This window comes from Trichoderma aggressivum, assembly GCF_033847375.1.
Source record: "Trichoderma aggressivum f. europaeum strain CBS 100526 chromosome Unknown scaffold_029, whole genome shotgun sequence".
NCBI classification, from domain to species: domain Eukaryota; kingdom Fungi; phylum Ascomycota; class Sordariomycetes; order Hypocreales; family Hypocreaceae; genus Trichoderma; species Trichoderma aggressivum.
The window spans coordinates 323,436-340,890 of NW_026946395.1; the positions used below are offsets into that span (position 1 = coordinate 323,436).

General features: G+C 54.1%; 7 protein-coding genes across 7 annotated transcripts; 2 read left to right on the plus strand and 5 right to left on the minus strand.

Moving 5' to 3' along the window:
• Positions 1–3: 3 nt before the first annotated feature.
• Positions 4–1,461, minus strand: Triagg1_7012 (uncharacterized protein; the record flags this gene model as incomplete). The annotated part of the gene is made up of 4 exons (XM_062901701.1): positions 4–589; positions 648–1,001; positions 1,058–1,356; positions 1,420–1,461. The coding sequence occupies 4 exons, from the start codon at positions 1,459–1,461 to the stop codon at positions 4–6; spliced, it is 1,281 nt and encodes a 426-aa protein (XP_062754084.1).
• A 971-nt stretch (positions 1,462–2,432) lies between these two features.
• Positions 2,433–3,749, plus strand: Triagg1_7013 (uncharacterized protein; the record flags this gene model as incomplete). Its single annotated transcript, XM_062901702.1, has 1 exon — positions 2,433–3,749. The coding sequence occupies one exon, from the start codon at positions 2,433–2,435 to the stop codon at positions 3,747–3,749; it is 1,317 nt and encodes a 438-aa protein (XP_062754085.1).
• An 898-nt stretch (positions 3,750–4,647) lies between these two features.
• On the minus strand, positions 4,648–7,892 carry Triagg1_7014 (uncharacterized protein; the record flags this gene model as incomplete). Its single annotated transcript, XM_062901703.1, has 10 exons — positions 4,648–5,035; positions 5,112–5,470; positions 5,531–5,606; positions 5,674–6,364; positions 6,432–6,718; positions 6,787–6,822; positions 6,892–7,006; positions 7,079–7,317; positions 7,421–7,539; positions 7,656–7,892. 10 exons carry the CDS (start codon positions 7,890–7,892, stop codon positions 4,648–4,650), a joined length of 2,547 nt encoding a protein of 848 aa, XP_062754086.1.
• A 3,375-nt stretch (positions 7,893–11,267) lies between these two features.
• Triagg1_7015 (uncharacterized protein) lies at positions 11,268–12,938 on the minus strand (the record flags this gene model as incomplete). The annotated part of the gene is made up of 5 exons (XM_062901704.1): positions 11,268–11,369; positions 11,454–12,273; positions 12,323–12,386; positions 12,437–12,467; positions 12,813–12,938. The coding sequence occupies 5 exons, from the start codon at positions 12,936–12,938 to the stop codon at positions 11,268–11,270; spliced, it is 1,143 nt and encodes a 380-aa protein (XP_062754087.1).
• Positions 12,939–13,164: 226 nt separating this feature from the next.
• Positions 13,165–13,938, plus strand: Triagg1_7016 (uncharacterized protein; the record flags this gene model as incomplete). The annotated part of the gene is made up of 1 exon (XM_062901705.1): positions 13,165–13,938. One exon carries the CDS (start codon positions 13,165–13,167, stop codon positions 13,936–13,938), a length of 774 nt encoding a protein of 257 aa, XP_062754088.1.
• Positions 13,939–14,237: 299 nt separating this feature from the next.
• Triagg1_7017 (uncharacterized protein) lies at positions 14,238–15,197 on the minus strand (the record flags this gene model as incomplete). The annotated part of the gene is made up of 1 exon (XM_062901706.1): positions 14,238–15,197. One exon carries the CDS (start codon positions 15,195–15,197, stop codon positions 14,238–14,240), a length of 960 nt encoding a protein of 319 aa, XP_062754089.1.
• A 587-nt stretch (positions 15,198–15,784) lies between these two features.
• Triagg1_7018 (uncharacterized protein) lies at positions 15,785–17,022 on the minus strand (the record flags this gene model as incomplete). Its single annotated transcript, XM_062901708.1, has 2 exons — positions 15,785–16,605; positions 16,725–17,022. The coding sequence occupies 2 exons, from the start codon at positions 17,020–17,022 to the stop codon at positions 15,785–15,787; spliced, it is 1,119 nt and encodes a 372-aa protein (XP_062754090.1).
• Between the last annotated feature and the right edge of the window lie 433 nt (positions 17,023–17,455).

Below are 17,455 nucleotides of genomic sequence, written 5' to 3' on the forward strand. Positions count from 1 at the left end.
CCCTTACAGAGCGGGCGTGTCAGCATACTGGTTAAAGGCCACATCCCGGTCGCCAGCAACTCCGAGATTCTCCACCAGCTTCCGGATCTCACCGGCCTCGCCCGGAGTCAGACGGACGTCCTGAGCGCCGAAGTTGTCGTCCATGTACTTGGTCTTCTTGGTGCCGGGAATGGGAAAGATGTCGTCGCCCTGGGCCAGCAGCCAGGCCAGCGCCAGCTGGGAGAGGCTGCAGCCCTTGTTGGCGGCCACCTCCTTGAACCTGTCGAGCAGCTCCACGTTCTTCTTCAGGTTGTCGCCCTTGAACTGCTCGACGCTGTTGCGGTAGTCCGTCTTCTCCAGCTCCGCCGTGTTGGTGTACTGGCCCGTCAGCATTCCGCGGCCCAGGGGCGAGTATGCGATGGTGGCGACGCCCAGCTCGCGGCAGGCCTTGAGGAGGTACTTGGACACGGGGCCCTCCGTCTCGAGAGCCCAGGCCGAGTACTCGATCTGGACGGCGGAAATGTGGTGGACGGCGCATGCCCGACGGAGACTGTCTCCGGAGATTTCAGAGAAGCCAAAGTACTTGATCTTGCCCTCGCTGTTGACCCCCCTGGTTAGTATATAAAGAATATCGTCGACATTGGGGATTGGACAGATGGGCTTCCTACTTCTTCAGCTCGACCATGGCCTGGACCGTCTTCTCAATGGGCGTCTTTCCGTCGACTCGGTGCGCATAGTACAGGTCGATATAGTCGACTCCGAGCTTCTTCAAGCTCGCCTCGCAGGCAGTCTTGGCATACTCGGGAGTGCTGTTGACGGATCCCTTGTAGGTGCCGTCCGCCTGGACCTCGGCCAGAATACCAAACTTGGTGGCCAAGAAGATGTCGGCACGACGCTCGGGGTGCAGCTTGAACCACTTGCCGATGAGCATCTCCGAGTCGCCGTAGGCATCCGAGGTGTCCCAGTGAGTGCAGCCAATCTTCCACGCGTGGTCGAGCACGGCAAACCGTTCCTCGTCGTTGCTGATGCCATTTGTTAGTTGAAGTGATTGGAGAATCCCGTCGACTTTTGTCTTTACCCAGTTGCGCCGTAGCAGTCGATGCCGATGCCCATGGCACCGAATCCGACGGGAGGGATTTTGGGGCCATTCTTGCCGAGCTGCTTCAAGACGGTGGCAGGCATTTTGATAAAAGTTGGAGGGAGGCTAATTTGAGATTGTTGGAATTCTTTGAGAATGATGGATATGATGTCGATGAAACTGTTGGATTGAAGCTGGTGCTGGTGGTCTGGGTGGTGGCAGTCGAGCCACGCCGGTTTATATACGCTCAGATTGATGTCGAGAAAGAACACAGGCGACAGCTTTGCGAGGCCGATATTCTAAGCAATGTTGTGTTTGCTCCCACTTGACCATCAATCCTCACCAATGCCAACACAGCATACCTGACCAACGCGGGCATCCCACATCACATCGCATAACGTCATGGTCACCGACTCGCTTCGCAGCGAAATCCGCACAACTGGAAGCATCGAGGCCTACCACGTACGACCGCACGAGAGCTTGCAAAAGCCGCTATGTCCGACTCACCCACTGCTGATCAAGTCTCTCCCTTTTCGAGGCACGAATCACATAAATACTATATCCGAAAACAGCACCCAAAAACTTAGTGCCGGCTTCAACTCCGGGCTCAGCTCCGGGTCCGTCTCCTCAGGCCCTGGGCGGAGTAGCGGAGAAGTGGGTCGAGCCCGGAGCAAAACTAATAGGCGGCTCTCGCCTGATTTAATTTGTCTCACCGCGACAATTTAAATATTTGTCATCTCCGGCACTCAGCGTCCAGGAGCGACGGTCAACCATCCAATGTTGTTCAAAGAGAGACAAATTGAAGACAAATCAGTGATCCATCGCCATTAATCTGCCGTCGAATCACGCTGTTCAAGGGGCACACACTTTTGTTCTGTTTGAAATCCTTTCGTTTTTCTAATCATGAGCGCGAGTAGCGGCAAGACGGCGGGTACGATTGCGGATACTGGCGTGGACGCTCCTACGAAGCGACGGCCCGGTCGTCCACGTATGAAGGACAGCCTGCCCGCGGATCCAAACGATAATTCGGTGAGTGGGAGCGAGAGCGAGCCAACGGCCAGACGAGGAGCGAAGAAGCGAGCCGACAAATTCCCCTGTCTGGTTTCTACAAAATCAAGGCAAGGCGCCAGAGTGGGAAAAAAGGGGGGGAGATTCAAAATGGCCTCACCTTGTTGTTTTGTTGCTGCTCCTTGTGTAAACCAACAAGTGTTGTAGAGAAGAAGAAGAAAAGAGAGAGAGAAAATTTGCACACACACACAAACACACCCGCTTCCGCAAGAAGACAAGACAAGAAGAAGGAAAAGAACACAAAACAAACAAGAACAAACTGAAGACTAACTCTGTCCTCTTCTCCCCATCACAGCGCCGGTCTCGAATGCGACTCGCTCAGCGGTCCTACCGCAGCCGCAAAGAGAATGAGCTCGCCACGACAAAGGCCCGGGCTGACGCCCTGCAAAAGGCCCTCAACAGCTCGCTGGACGAGTTCATCCGCTTCCACGAGCTTTCGTCGGGCAACGAAAAGGACCTGCCGTCCGAGTTTGTGCTGCAGCTCAACAAGACGGCCATGAACATCATGGCCATTGCCCGCAGCGCCCAGGCCGACGAGTGGCCGTCGTTTGACCAGGCCGACGGGCTGCTGGCCACGGTGACCGACTCTCACGGTAAGGACGACGACTCCATCTACATCCTGTCCCAGGAGGCGCGGGACGCTTCCTCCTCCAGCCACCACCACCACCACCTGCGGCCCAAGCCCGTCACCATCTCGCAGCGGCTGATGCGGGCGTGCGTGGACCGGGCGGCGGGCATCCTCAACCTCACCAGCTCGCCCGTCATGTGCCTGCTGCCGGCCATGCTTCTGCCGCTGCAGTTTGACCGCCGCGACAACCTGCTGTCGCGGACCATGCGCTACATCCACATCGAGGACGACGAGCTCGAGCTCGACGCCGAGCACAGCCCCTTGGCCAGCAGGCATCTGCCCAAGATGCTGAGGCTCGTCGAGGGCCAGTCCGGCTCCATGGTGCCGCGGATGGCGCCCCCGAACCTGCAGCGCCTGCGGTTCGGCCGCACCCGCACGGTGCTGTCCACGGCGCTGCCGGACCTGCAGGGCGAGTGGCTGGAGGCGTCCGACGTCGAGGAGTATCTCGAGCAGCGGGGGATTTTCATCCGGCAAGACTCTCCAAACACTGACATGCTCAACTTAGCAATCCCCCTCGACGTCGGCCTCGCGGCGCAGCCGACGGACCTCAACGAGGTCAACAGGCACAATCCCGTCCGCCTCGTCCGGCAGACCAACCCAGGCCCCCTCACAAGCTCAAACGCAAACGCAAACGCAAACTTCATCGACCCCTTGCTGATGCCGGCCGACGCCTCCTCGTTCGAGACCTTTCCTGCCGCTACCAACCCCGACTACACCGTCTTTGGCCAGCAGCGCGACGTCCAGGTCGTGCCGTCGGGCATGAAGATGTTTACGCCGACGTCGTGGGCGACGGAGGACGCCCACGTCTTGCCCATGGACATGGCGATGCATCACCAGAACAACAACCCGGAGCACATCAACATCATGTTCAACCTGGACAACTTGATCATGCGGCTGGCGGCCAAGGCTGTGTGCTTGGGGCCGTGTCCGGGGATCAGGAGGGGGCATGTTGACGAGGCGATTCGCGATTCGGTGGTTCAGATGCCGCCGATGTAAGACGACGTTTGATGATACATGTTCCCTTTTTGCTTTTGTTTTGATTTTGACGTTTTCTTTTGTTATTTGTTGAGTTTCCTTTTGGTCCTCGAGCCTTGTTGGCGTCGCATATAGTCATGTCTTCTGCATTGTGTTTCTGATGGGCGTTTTGCTGAGCATGGTTGCATTCATATCAAAGTCAAGCATAAAAAACAACACCGGGAAAAACTCCCAGCCAAAAAAAAAAAAGAGAAAACCATCAAACAAGCTCTCAAAACCAGGGGAAAAAACAGGAGCAGCACATCACATCCTTTATATAGTCCACCCTAAATAAGACGGTACAAGTCTGGAATTGTTGTCTAGTTACTCCGTTGACTCCAGCCCCAAGTTGCTCATTATGAATACATGCATGGATTATCAGCCTACAGACCCACCGGATGACCCGGCAGGATGACTATGAGACGACGTTGGATTCTTTTTTTTCCACGAGTCATATACTTTGGCTGTTTCGGACAATTTACAAATTAACTACAGTCTTTGTCATGGCCTTACTAAGTTGGGACCGGTCAACTTCGGCCTTTAAACTCGACATTATGTCTTCTGTTGCTCTGTAAGTCAAAGGGATGGTCACCGGCCTCTAAAGTTTTTTTTTTTTTAACGAAAGTCATGTTTTATGTTATATTGCAAAGCAAGGAGTGGGCTAAGTCGAGCTGAAAAGCTCATGACACTTGTGTCTGTACGCTGTAATGACCGTCCGCGCTTTATATACGCTTCCCCAATAACCGTTTCCATCGCTTGTGCTCCGACGTAGATATCCCAAAAGTTGTCAATCTGGTTTGTCCCTATCAATTTCCCACAGCATTCCAGCCCCGTCTCACCGTCAAACACTGTCGTCTCCCCCAACTCAAAAATCCCTCTTCTACAAATCTCGCACCAAGCGTGCTCCAACCCAAGCATACAGGTAGTTCCTCTGGTACCAGTTGACGAAGCTCTTCCTGCCGGCCACGCGCGGGTGTGTCGCCCACGAGCCGCCCAGCACGACATTGTGCTTGTCGTCGAAGAAGTCGGCCGTGTAGCCCGGGTAGATGGTCATGGGGCGGAACCCTTGGTGCGGCCGCAGAACGGTGCTGGTCCACTCCCAGACGCCGCCGAGCTCGCCTTGGCCGGCGAGGGAGCCGCCGTGGGGGGTTACGGGAACAGGGTGCCAGTGGAGGAAACCGGTGTTGGTGCTGCTGAGATCGGCGAAGAGGGACGAGGGGGAGGCGGCCGATGGGGGAGTTTCCTGGACGCCGTCGTTGACAAGGTGGCTGTTGAGAGACACCGGTGATTAGCTTTGATGAATTGCCTTGATGATTCGGAGATGAAGGATAGTTTATGACTTACCCGTTGACTGCTGGGACCTTATTGGACAACTTGCTCTGCTTGGCCATGTCCTTTTGCCTCTCGACATGAGCATAAATGCTCTTGGCCTCCTCCATCGTGGGGATTCTTCCACCCATCCAGGCGGCACAGCCGGCGAGCTCGTCGTACGAGGCGAACACAGGCCAGTCGAGAGCATATCTCAGGGGCACCAGGCCATAGACGGTGCGGACGGCCTTGTTGTGGATGAAGCTCTCGGGAAGCTCGCTGAGGATGGGCTTGCCGGGGGTTGTGGCGTTGGTGTTGTGGTGGTAGTTGGGGGGGATGACGGACCATGAGGCGGGGAGGGCCTCGATGTGAGATGACAAGAGATATTTGGCGTACTGCATCGAGGTTAGTTTTGTTCTGTCACGAGGCTGAAGATGTATGAGATTTGGGCTTACTTCTTCGTTGGTGATGGGTCTGCCCTTGGCCTCGAATGCATGCACCTTTTCCTGCCTTGCGGGTTTTTCATTGTCCCTGTGAATCAAAGCAGTGTCAGAAACGATTACCTTCAACTAGTTAGTCAGGAAACGGCATGTCTCACCACCCAAAGTGACGCTTAGAGTCGTGCTCATCCTCAGGGTCGTCCATTCCAATAGTAATCGTCTGCTCCGGGACTTGAAACCACTCGTTGGCCACACGCTGCGCATACGCCTTCTGCGCCATCTTTGGGAAATCCGGAATCACCGTGTGCGGTGGCGGAAGCGTCTTGTCGCTCTGGAGCAGCATGTACAGCAGAGTCTCAAGGTGAAGCACCTCGTGCTCGAAGCCGATCCAGACGGCGCGGCGCACGTCTCCGACCAATTCGTCGGGGTTGGCGTACATCCTTTGCAGTCTCTCGCGGACACGGTCCTGGTAGGCCAGGATATCTTCCAAAGGAGGCCATTCGTCGGGGATTTCGGAGTGGTCGTGGCACAGTTCGGGGTTGTCGACGTCGGGGTCGATGCCTCGCTCAAAGATGCTGTGGAAATAGACGGGCTCTGTCCCGCCGGCCTTTGTCGTCTTCTTCAGCTGAATGTCCAAGAAGGCGGGGATGTGGCCGAGGTAGAAGATGCACGCGTTGCGCAGCTTGATGGGCTTCTCGTTGAGCTGCTCGTCGGGGAGCATCTTTCGGGTGACGGTATCCCACGCCGCCCAGAGACTCTCCCAATCAGCCCAGGTAGGCAGGGTGTCGCTGGCGTACAGCTCAGGGAGTCTGGTGAAGGGCATCTTTGCCTTTTTCAGCATGTGTAGCCCTTGAACATTGGCAAAATATGTCAGCGTTGGTCGTATAACAGAGGGGAGGAGATGGTCCAAGCATACCGTATTCGCCGTTGTGGCTCCATCTGGTGACTTCTTCCAAGCCAGCCGTCTTCCACAGCTTGGCGACACCAATGTCAGAGTACTTGAAGCTCTGCTCAATCTTGATGCGCTCGTGGGGCTTGATGATGTGTCCGAGAACTGAAGCGACCTCGAGGGGCGAGACAAAGGCCTGGTGGCGACCACCATCGACGTCGTAAACGTACTCTCCGGTGACGTTCCACTCTTCGACGTTGAAGACTTCGTCGCCGAGAATCTCATTTGCGTGGGAGAGTCCATTGAGAACGAATCTGATTAATTTGATATCAGTTTCATTCAGGTTGGGACGCGTTGGATAAGTCATGGTGTCTTGTCTTACTGATGGGTGATGCCCTTACTATCATTGTATGCATGGCTATTGCGATTCTTGTGTTAGCTCACTTTCCTAACCATCGTTTCTCTGCTTTCATCTGCATGCACTTACTAAACCTTGTCCGGGTTCTGACAAGAGTCGACGCCAACAAGCATGAGATCTGTGGGCTGCAGAATCTCTGCAAACGATCTGAGGAAATCTGCCGCCTCATCACGGTTGAAGTTGCCTAGAATAATTGAAACCAAAATTATCAGTCAATCACATCAACGTCATGAAAACACCAATAGAAGCTTCATACCAATGCTGGAGCCGAGATGCAGGATGCACTTTGGGCGAGACAACATCGCCTCCTGCTTGAGCCACTCGCAACCATCGTCATACGTCCCGCGCAAGCCCCGGCAGCTTACATATTCAAACTCGGGAGCCTCTGCAAGCGTGCGCTCCAGCTCCGTCTGAGACAAATCCAGTGCGAAATAATCAATCTTCTTTTTGGCATCTTCAAATGCCTGCAGAAGAAGACAGACTTTACGCAGGTTTCTATTGTCAAAGGCAAAAGCCAAGTTAGGGACTAACAACACCAACAAACACCAGCTGGGATCTTGAAGGCAAAGCTGGGAAAAAAAAAAAGGTCGAGACTAACCCGCTGCCCAGCTCCACCACGATGGCTCCCTCGGGGATTTTACTGGCCATTTCGGCCGCCGATTTCTTCAAGAGCTCGATTTCATAGTTGGTGAGGTAGTACTCGTCCAGATATGTAATCTGGCAATCGATTGGGTTACACAACTGCAAAGCCACACGCTTCTCTGGGACAGGGTAGGGGGAGGGAAAAGAGGAGATTGATTCAATCCTTTTGGAGGGGATAAACATGGACATACATCCTCAAACAACTGAAGCCCCCTCTCGTCATATAGAAGCAGTGTGGGCAGCGTGCGAGGGCCCTGCTCGGGGTTCATCTGAGTCAGGATCTCGTCCTTGAGGTTAATATCGATCCGCGCATTCTGGATATCGACGATGTCAAGCGGCCTGGTCGTGGCCTCGGTAGTCTTGAGCGCCATCGCGTCGCCTGTGAGGTGCTGCTGCGCAAGGAGGACGGACTCCTTGACAGCGGGCATTGTGACTACGACTTTAGAGAGAGAAGGGGGAGAAAACACGCGGCGTGGGGGAGTGATGGTGGTTTCTTCTCCTCTTGATCGTGGGTATGTATATATCAAAAGCCGTTGAAAATGAAACAGTATGAAGTATGAAATAACCAAAGCAACGCGGAATGAGGGGGGGCGGCAAGCCATGACACCGCCCCCCGAAGGCTATCTATATACTATTCTTGCTCTCTCAACGAATCCAGGCACAGGTCGACGCCAAGCGACATGTCGAACCACGATCTACGTAATGTCGAGGCGCCGTCATGGCTGGAATCCTAAACCCAGACCAGGGCAGGCCTACCCAGCAGCTACATGGAATAAGCTGCAAGCCGGCATCGACAGCCAGGTCTTGAGCATGTACACGAGCCACCGCAATGTTCTAGCCTCTGTCTCCCACATTACGCCCGTTTCGGATGGGGGTGTAGCAGTGAGATGGTCCTGGATGGATGGTTCGCTGGGCCGCTTTCCCCTCCCCGACATGCCGAAAGCCTGTGACTCGAACTCTCCAAGGGTGAGCTCAGCAACAGAGAGAGAAAGAGAGAGAGAGAGAGAGAGCAAAGCTTCGTGAGGGTCCGCTACGCAGCCATGATGCAAGACACCGGGCTCCGTCAAACCACCGGCCGGGCGCCATGGCGGGATGCTCCAAGCCTGATGCAGGTAATGGTCAGGATGATCCAGGATGTTTACAAGCTCAGAACATGGCACGACGGGGCCCGCACTGTTTGGAATCATTGCCTCTTCGTCGGGCACATTATCATTATTCCAGCAACCCTTGCAAGGCTGGAGGGCCAACGTGCAGGCTTGATTGGGGGCTACTGTAGCTAGGCGAAGGGGAGAGCTCCACGGAGATGGGGGCTTTGGGAACTCACGTAAAACTACCTGGAGAGCTAACCTTGGCCAAGTCAAATGCTAACAAGAATAGAGATATAGGTACCTGAGCTGTTTGGCCCGTCTGCTCAGCCGAAGGAGCTGCCAAAGCCACTTGGGGGAAGTACTTCCGCTTGGCTTGATGCTAGAAGATGCCGCTTAAACTCTCTTTGCGTGAGAGATGAGATTTGTCACCGTGACAAAGGGGGCGACGAGCCGAAGGATGCGAGCTCGATGGAATTACGGGCCGCGGTCAAATCCAGACAGCTTCTTCATCATCTCGTTCTTCACGCTACAGTGCGGCCTTTTGGTGTGCAACGACTGCGATTCTGCTCCGGCGCCGTGAATCCACGCCAAAATGGCTGGCGGAGATCCGGACAACTCGGTAGCCGTTTTTTCGTTTGTCTCGAGACGTGTTCCCGTCCCGTCCCTTGCAGGCCACACACAAGCATAGTCGCATTAAACTCCATCTCTTGCCGGGATATCGTAGCAATCATGTGTCATCGTTGGGCAAATCACGCTCGAGATGGTGGTCTCTTGCTAAGACCGCGAAAGGCAAGGGAGACGGTCATCTTTCCGCCCATCTCAGCCGACCTTAGCCGCTCCGTGCGAATACCCGCGCGGGTGTCGAATGACGAGATCCATGTCCAAGTGTGTGTGTTTCGCTCGGTTCGAGTTGTCATCGATCTTCGAAGTAGCGGTGGTAAGCTGAGAGTTGGGACGGGACAGACAAAGAGCCCGCGCTTGGTAGGTTTCGGTCTATGGTATAGAACTCTGCAGGCTTGGACAGGGAGCAACGCCGTGTTATATATGCCCGCGCAGAGTGAGATAACGCCATTTCCACCATGAATGAGCATTGCAAACTTGACAGCGGCTACATGTAGGTTTGACGTAGCCATGTGTTGTCCGTCTGCAAACATCTCCTCTATTCTGCCCATCCATTTACCGTTCCCTCTGAGAGTTTCCCCCATTTCTCTCTGATTGACCCCTTCTTTTACCCATCTCTTCTCCGTTAAATCCCGCTCTTTGTATTCTGCTCCGATATACGAGTACATTCAGCGACCCCGCCGCAAGCCTCGCCAAACTCATGCAGCTGAGGAGTGAGATTTGGCTGAAACTAGCTTCACTCGGTTACTGCGTTAACCTGAGCATTATCTAATTAAAGCCTTGGGCTGATTGACACTGGAGCAATCGCGCCGTGTTATGACATCCATGCCACAGTCAATAGAAATCACATCTGATTGATTCCCATCATGACAGATTCAAGATGTCGAAACCCCCCACCACTGTCTCTTCGGATCAAGGAATCATGCATGATTGCGGAGTGCATTCATAGCCTTGAATAGCGGCTCCTTCGTATTACTAAACCAACAAACGGCTCTCCGAAGAATGCGGGACTGGCCTGAGCCCGGAATGGCAGGATATCTCAAAGTAGAAACAGGTGCACATTAGCATTGCCTGCTATCTGTGACTCGCGAAAAGTTGCCCGACATGTCCAATAGAAACCGACAGATGATGGACGAAACAGCCCAGCGACACGTCACCGAACCACGGGGGGGGATGCCAGTGAAAGCTCTAGCTGCGGAACGGAGTTAGTAGACGGATTCCTAATCACGGGAGATGGTGTCCAGTATTGACGGCTCCGGTACTGCAGAATCGATGACTTTAAAGACTTTTGCTATTTATCAGAATTAATTAGTAATAAAGATGGGCATGGGGGTCCACACGGGTCGAGTTGCCTGGATCTCGGCTTGATTAGTGTTCAAGTTGGCGGTTTGAAGTTTCAGTAATTCCTAATCCCATGTCCGTAACTCCATCTGCATGGCTCCTGGGCGAGAATTCCATGAGCTGGAACTGCTCGTCTTTTGGCCTCGGGATTCCGGGTGTCACGAGCTGTCAACACGAAAGCTCTCGTCTTGTATACCATGCCAGCCCTGTTCAGAACATCTTCAAACTGTATGAATGGTACAGCTACTGCTCGTCAAGTGCGCGCATCAAGCCGCCTACAAAAAATGGAAATGCGTAGGCATGATGAGAATACGGTCACCATTCTGGATGAGTTCATTGTAGCGTATATGTGCTGATTATCTGTTTCTACATGGTAATCACTTCAAACGCCGGGTTGGTAAGCACTTTCAATACAGACATAACCCAACGATGGTTCAGATCAACACATCATAGTTGAAGAAAATTCGCCATGTGGGCGTCTAACCCGGAGTATGGGACAGCTAGGTACCAAGTATTCTCTCAAGTACTTCGACAACCAATGTTTGTATTCCCGTCAATAGAGAGAGCAATAAGGCATGTTCCCAGCCCAACTGCGTCGTATGGCACATGAGGCCGATGCCAATGCGCAACAAAGTCCAATTCATGCATCCATACATTCACTGAAACTTGCGAGTTGAAAGCCATCGCTGGCCCGTACCATGCCCATCGCATCGGACAATCAAATGTAGAAATTCTTCAATTCTTTTGCACCCCTCAGCCGTTTAAGCTACCATATATATCGAGGAGCTGCTCAAACACATATCCGGGCAGATGAACACCGTTTTCCGTTACCAGGTTGGAGATTAGTTCCGGAGGCTAACACCAGTATCAGTCCAGTATACCAGACAGAGACAAGAATAGATCCAACACATCAGGGGATTGCGGAGAAGAAAAGCTTACCGTATAGTCAACAGCATCCTTGGGCTGCTTGCTCGGCGCTGTAGCCGAAAAGTCCAACACCTCCTGCTGGTAGCCAATATCCCTCTGATCCAGAGGAAACTTGCGCACAAACTTGTGTGTCTCGGCAGCGACGTAGAACGGAATCTTGGCCTGTGCCGCCAGCTTAGCAATCTGGTATGTTCCGATCCGCGAGATAATGCCACCATTCTGCGTCACAGCTTCGGCACCAGTAAACACCATGTGAACCTGTCGCAGCAAGCCCATGACATGCGCCACCGCAGCCTCTGGAATCTCTGCCACGGGAATCCCCTTGCTCCGTAGCTCCTTGACCACGCGATCGCTCTCCTCGGCGCGGACTTCGTCCCGCACGTAAACGACCCTAAACTTGCCCTCGCTGTTCTTGGCCGCTCGCTCCAGCAGCCCGGTGACGGATCGCGACGCTCCATGCGTCAGCACGCACTTGCCTTCCCGGACGAACCTCCATCCCGCTTCCGCAATGCCATTCCTGGCTGCGATGGCCCTACTCGCAAACAGGCGTCCATTGCGCAACAGGTGCTGCCGTACGGCGTCGAAGCTGCCGTCCTGCTGCTTCAGCGACGCGACGAGGTACTGGAGGAAGAGGTCGGTTCCCGCCTGGAGGGGCAGCGGGTTCTCGACAGAGGCCTTGAGGAGGTTGGAATGGGACTTGACGGTGTCGAGGGTTTCGTAGACGGTGGTCGAGGGGACGGTGTTGAGGAGGGCGATGAGGGATTCGATGGCTGCGACGGGCTTTGTGAGGTCGGGGTCGGAGGCGAGGAGGTCTCGGTATGTGGCGACGATGCTGTTACGGGTTAGAATCGGTTGATGGGTGCAGAAGAAGACGAGCGTACTCAAAGGTCGAGTCGTCGGGCTGGGTTCGTAAGGGAAGCTCGGTCGAGACTGGCTGCGCAACGGCTAGAATGAATGCGATGGTTAGTCACGACATTGTTGGAGTGCCGTCGCACGAGGGGAGAGCAGACTCGCCAGCTTCTGGTTCTGACATGTTGTGTGCAAAGAGTGTGAAAGAAGGCAACCAAGAAGGTTAGATTGAGTCTGGGATCTGGTAGAAAGGGAATATGCGCTGGATGCTGAAGATGATGGAGTCTTGGAGCTGTTGATGTGAGTCAGGAAAGTTGGAGATGCATTTTCAAAGTTTTGGCTCGCCGCCATACAAACAAACTTGGAAGAGCTCTACCTAGCCTCACAAGCCACAGATGGCGGGGTAAAGTACTGGATACATGTACATGCCCGCCTATAAGCCACTGAAAGGGACCCCTGTAAATCAGCCCCTCCACCCGCCCAGATCATTGATCCATATGATGCTGGCCATTGCTAGGGCACCCAAGCAGATGCCCAATGGATGTCGAGATCCAGAGCATCTCCATCGTTGTAGCGCAGCAGCACGGCATCGACACCAGACATTTCACCTGCCGTGTAGCAACCGGGCCGCGATCCCCCACCGCCCATTGATTCTTTTTTATCTCTCTGTCATCTTGCTACTTTTGTTTCCCTTCACCACCAACACCAAACATCACCAACCAGCTTCAACACTCAACACCAGCATCACATTCAGCATCAGCATTGCCGTCTGTTTAGCCCTCGCCAGATACAACCCAATTGAATTGCATTGAATTCCCGTCTGCTTCATACTCCTCTCTCCTCTCTCAACCCATCACCAACACAACACATCACAATGGAGGCCATCGATCCAGCAACCGGCCAGCCCCTCCCCAACGACGCCATCCAGCGCGTCCTCTTCGTCGCAAACACCGTCCACGTCTACAACATCCCGCCCCTCACCTCCATGCGCGGCCACGCCGCCGCCTCCTGGACCGAAGACCCCGCCCGTCACATCTTCACCGCGCGCCTCCGCGTCGTCGAGACCTCGTACGAGAGCCCCGACGCCGCCTCCTCCCTCAAGATCGACCTCGTCCTCGAAGACCCGTCCACCGGCGCGCTCTTCGCCGCCGCGCCCTACAACGACCGCGGCGCCGTCGAGCCCGTCGTCGACAGCAGCCGCTTCTTCGCCGTCACCGTGAAAGACCCCCAGGGACGCAAGGCCATGCTGGGGATCGGCTTCGAGGAGAGGTCCGACGCTTTCGATCTCGCCGTCTCGCTGCAGGAAGCCAGGAGGAGCCTTGGGTGGGAGACGGAGCAGAGCCAGAACCCGGCCGATGCAAAGGCCAAGACGGAGACAAAGGACTACAGCCTCAAGGAGGGAGAAACCATCACAGTAAACCTCGGCGGCACAAAGTTCGGCCGGCGGCGACCCCAGCACGCGGACGACGAAGCCTCGTCTACATCTTCGAGCTCGGCTGATTTGCAGTCTTTCGCGCTGCCGCCTCCCCCCGCCGGTGCAGCTTCGTTTTCTCTCCCGCCGCCGCCTAAAACCTCTGATGTCAAAGAAAAGAGAAAGTCGCTAAAGAACTTGGGATTTGACGACGGCCAGTTTGGAGAATTCGCGTAGAAAGAGAAGGAATCAAAATAAAAAAGTGAACATACGTGCAGTGCATGACTATAACATAGACAATCCCTCCCAGCAATAATTGTTAATATCATCCGGTCAATTCGTTTGTACATGTACATTCACATTCGCCATGATGTCCTCCCCCAGTATTCCATGATTCCATGATTGATGCATTCCCAGCCAGGCAGATACACAAACAGACAGATGCAAAAACTCCTTTCAGCCCATGTTTTTTCCCTTTGTCAGTTTTCCTTCTCCTGTGTCCCTTTTCTTTTCTTTCTCTCTTGGTTTTGTTAATTTCAGCCACTGCTTTCAGCGACGGGCCAAACCGAACAAAGACTTGGGAGACTGTTTCGTCTTTCTGCGCATAAAGACAGCCTCTCAATGAGGTGGGACGGCCGCAGCTGGGTATTTTCAGAGTCTGAGTAGCCCTGGTATGTGTACTCCAATCCATGATTACACAAATCTTCATCCCCCGTGTGACCCTCCGCCTCAGTCATGACGTCTTCTTCTTCTTCCTCGAGACTCTCGTCATCGTCATCACCCTCTTCCTTAGCCTCAACCACGGTGTCAAGGGTCCGAGACTTCTCCACTTCTAATGCACAACATTCAGCACAGACTGGTGGGCCGGCAGATGGCACAAATTCCTTTGATGTTGCGCTGAGCGGCGTCCCTAGAGAGGCTGACGGCATGGCCGCATCGGACGAAAAATTCGAGTAAAACATTCTGCGCTGCTGTATTTGATCCCAGGCATCTCTCCCCAGTTGCTCCATGTGCAGCTCGCTCAGCCTCATCACAATGGCCTTTTCCTGGCGAGATGCCTCGGACAACTTGACCTTGATGAAGCTCATTTGCTTGCGAAGCTTCCGTCTCTCCTTCCCAGGATGCTCTTTTGCTTGAAGCACTTCTTCGATCAGGGCGTACTGGTTGATCAATTCCATCACCTTGATTGAATACACATTGAGTGATGTTGTAAGATATGCCCGTTCGGCATATATCTCTTCATATGATCGTGGGTGGAACATGAGATTCCAGGAGGGTGTGGTCTGCTTTGGGTTGCGTCTGCTTCTGCCCCGAGGACTGCTGCTGTTTTCTTTTTCGAGAGCAGGAGAGGTCCCCCTTGAAGATGGCTTTGTTGATGCAGATGAGCGAGAGTCGAGTGAGAGGGTACGGCAGGACGAGGGAGACGACGATGATGGTGAAATGTCTCGAAGTCCTCGCACCGATCTCTCGGGAATGGCAATCGGTTCCAAATCCATTAGTTGTAAGTTGCAATGCTTCGGTGTAAGTGTCATTGGCGAGCAATTGCAATTAGCAAGGCCTGCTCGGTTTATCAAGAATAATTAGCTGTCAAAGGGCAGCAATTGGCGAGCTAGATGGTCACAGCTGACCGGATTCTCCCTCGCTATCTGGCTATTGTTCTCACAAAACAGCTCGACCAAGCCCGAAGACCCGGTGCTGTGGCTTCGGACCTCGGGCCCTGCGCCTGCGTTTTGCCTTGAGAACATGTGTATGATGCCGCCACCAACAGCCTGGCGGGTTGAGTTGACTCTTGTCCGATCGAGTTTCGATGAACCAACACCATCATCCACGTGGCGTCCATTGATCTGTGCGCCCACCACATCCAGCCTTGAATATACTCCGGCAGAGCTGGGTTCAGCACTCCCGAAATAGCGCACATGGATTTGGTTTGGACTCGACGCATTATTGGTTCCGTGGCTGTAATTGAACGGTGAGAGAAAATTCGGTGGAAGCATAGACATTCGAAGCCACAACCGAGTTCGGCGACATGTTACAAGCACAGCGCAGCCAGCGGATTGAGCAGGACAAAGCGCGGCATACGCCATCAGATAGCGAAACCATCGTGTTTCGGAGGATCGCAGAAGCGCCAGAGACCAGCCTGCATGGCCGCTTCCCGCACCAGAGAGACCTCTTCGCTCGTAACAGCTCGGTTGATGTCGCTGTATCGAACGTCTTCGTCTCCTTCTTTGTCTCCTTCTGCCGGCTCATCCTCAGCCAACGACGATGATCGTCTCTTTCTTCTCTTCTTCCCAACATGCGCGTCTGGATGATATTGCTCCATGATGTTGACGAAGCAGTCAGTGGATACTTCGGATGCTAAGAACTTCATGATCTCTGCCCCTTCGGCCTCCTTTCCCGGCATGACCAAATGCCTAATTAGCAGTCCAACTTTCGCAATTCCGTCCCCCGTAAAGCACAGATCGCCAACTTGCTTATGCATGGCTTTGATGCTCTCCCTAGCAGTTGCGGCGTAGTCATCCGCCTTGAGCAATCTTTTGGATGTGCTAGGCTCCCATACTTTGAAGTCGGCTAGATAGATGTCGACCAGCCCATCCATGAGCTCCAGAGACGCAAGCGAGTCGTAGCTCGAGGTGTTGTAGATGATAGGTACTCTCAGCCCTCGCTCGGCTGCATGCAAAACACTTAACGCCACCTGAGGCACCACGTGCTCGGGCGTCACAATGTTGATGTTGTGGACGCCGCCCACGTCCTGAAGCTTGAGATACCAGTCGCCCAGCGCCTCCGGGGTGAGGTCCATGCCGTTTCGCTGGTGCGCAATGTCGTAGTTCTGGCAGAAGATGCAGCGCATGTTGCATCCACTCATGAATACCGCGCCACTACCATTGTGCCCCTGGATACATGGCTCTAGGCCCACGTTAGCACGCCTCTTTTCCTTTGTGCCGTCGGCGTCCTAGTGCCGAAGTGCCTATTCAACAGCCTTTTCAGCTGCGCTTTGAGTTCAGGCGGAGGGCTTGCGAACGGACCTTCGCCAAAATGCGGCGCTATGACATTGACCTTGGCCGTGTCGCCAATGAGGCACATGCCAGTCGTCTCGTGGCGATTGACGCCGCATTGTCTGGGGCACAGGTTGCAGTTGCGGAGGTGGGCATAGGCCAGCGAGCGCTTCTTGGCCGCGTCTCTAGAGGTCAGCCTAAGATACCTTGGCGTGTAGTCGTCGAGAAGAAACGGCGGGGCGAGGTGAAGGCGTCGCTGAGCTGCTCGGGTTCGGGGGATCGATGGAGCTCGCTGAAGAAAACAATGCCTCATGAATGGGGAGGCCATGGTGCAGAGAGGGACGAGCTGCATGCAGGGGCAAACATGGCCCTTGCAGAGCGTTGCACGATTCCAAGGGTCTGCGGGTCGTCGAGTTCGGAGAGATTATCTGATGCAAACCCAACAGAGATTCAGGTTCAGATTCAGAAGCATCGAGGATGCGTAACAGCACGGGCACAGTGTGTGGTGATGAGTTGAGAATCGGGGCTTGTGGTGGATTGCGCATAGCGGGGAGTTTTTGGCGGATAGCGGCCACTTTCTTCTTATCAGCATCCTCTATCACTACTAAACGACCTAGAACGCTATTACATGCACTTCCGTGACTCTTCCAACTCATACGGCTCTTGCAGAACGATGCACGATTATCGGCGCTTCGTCCAAAAGAGATTCAGAGCATTGGCGTATGAGCACGAGTATCATAAAAGGTGAAAGAGATGCTCGC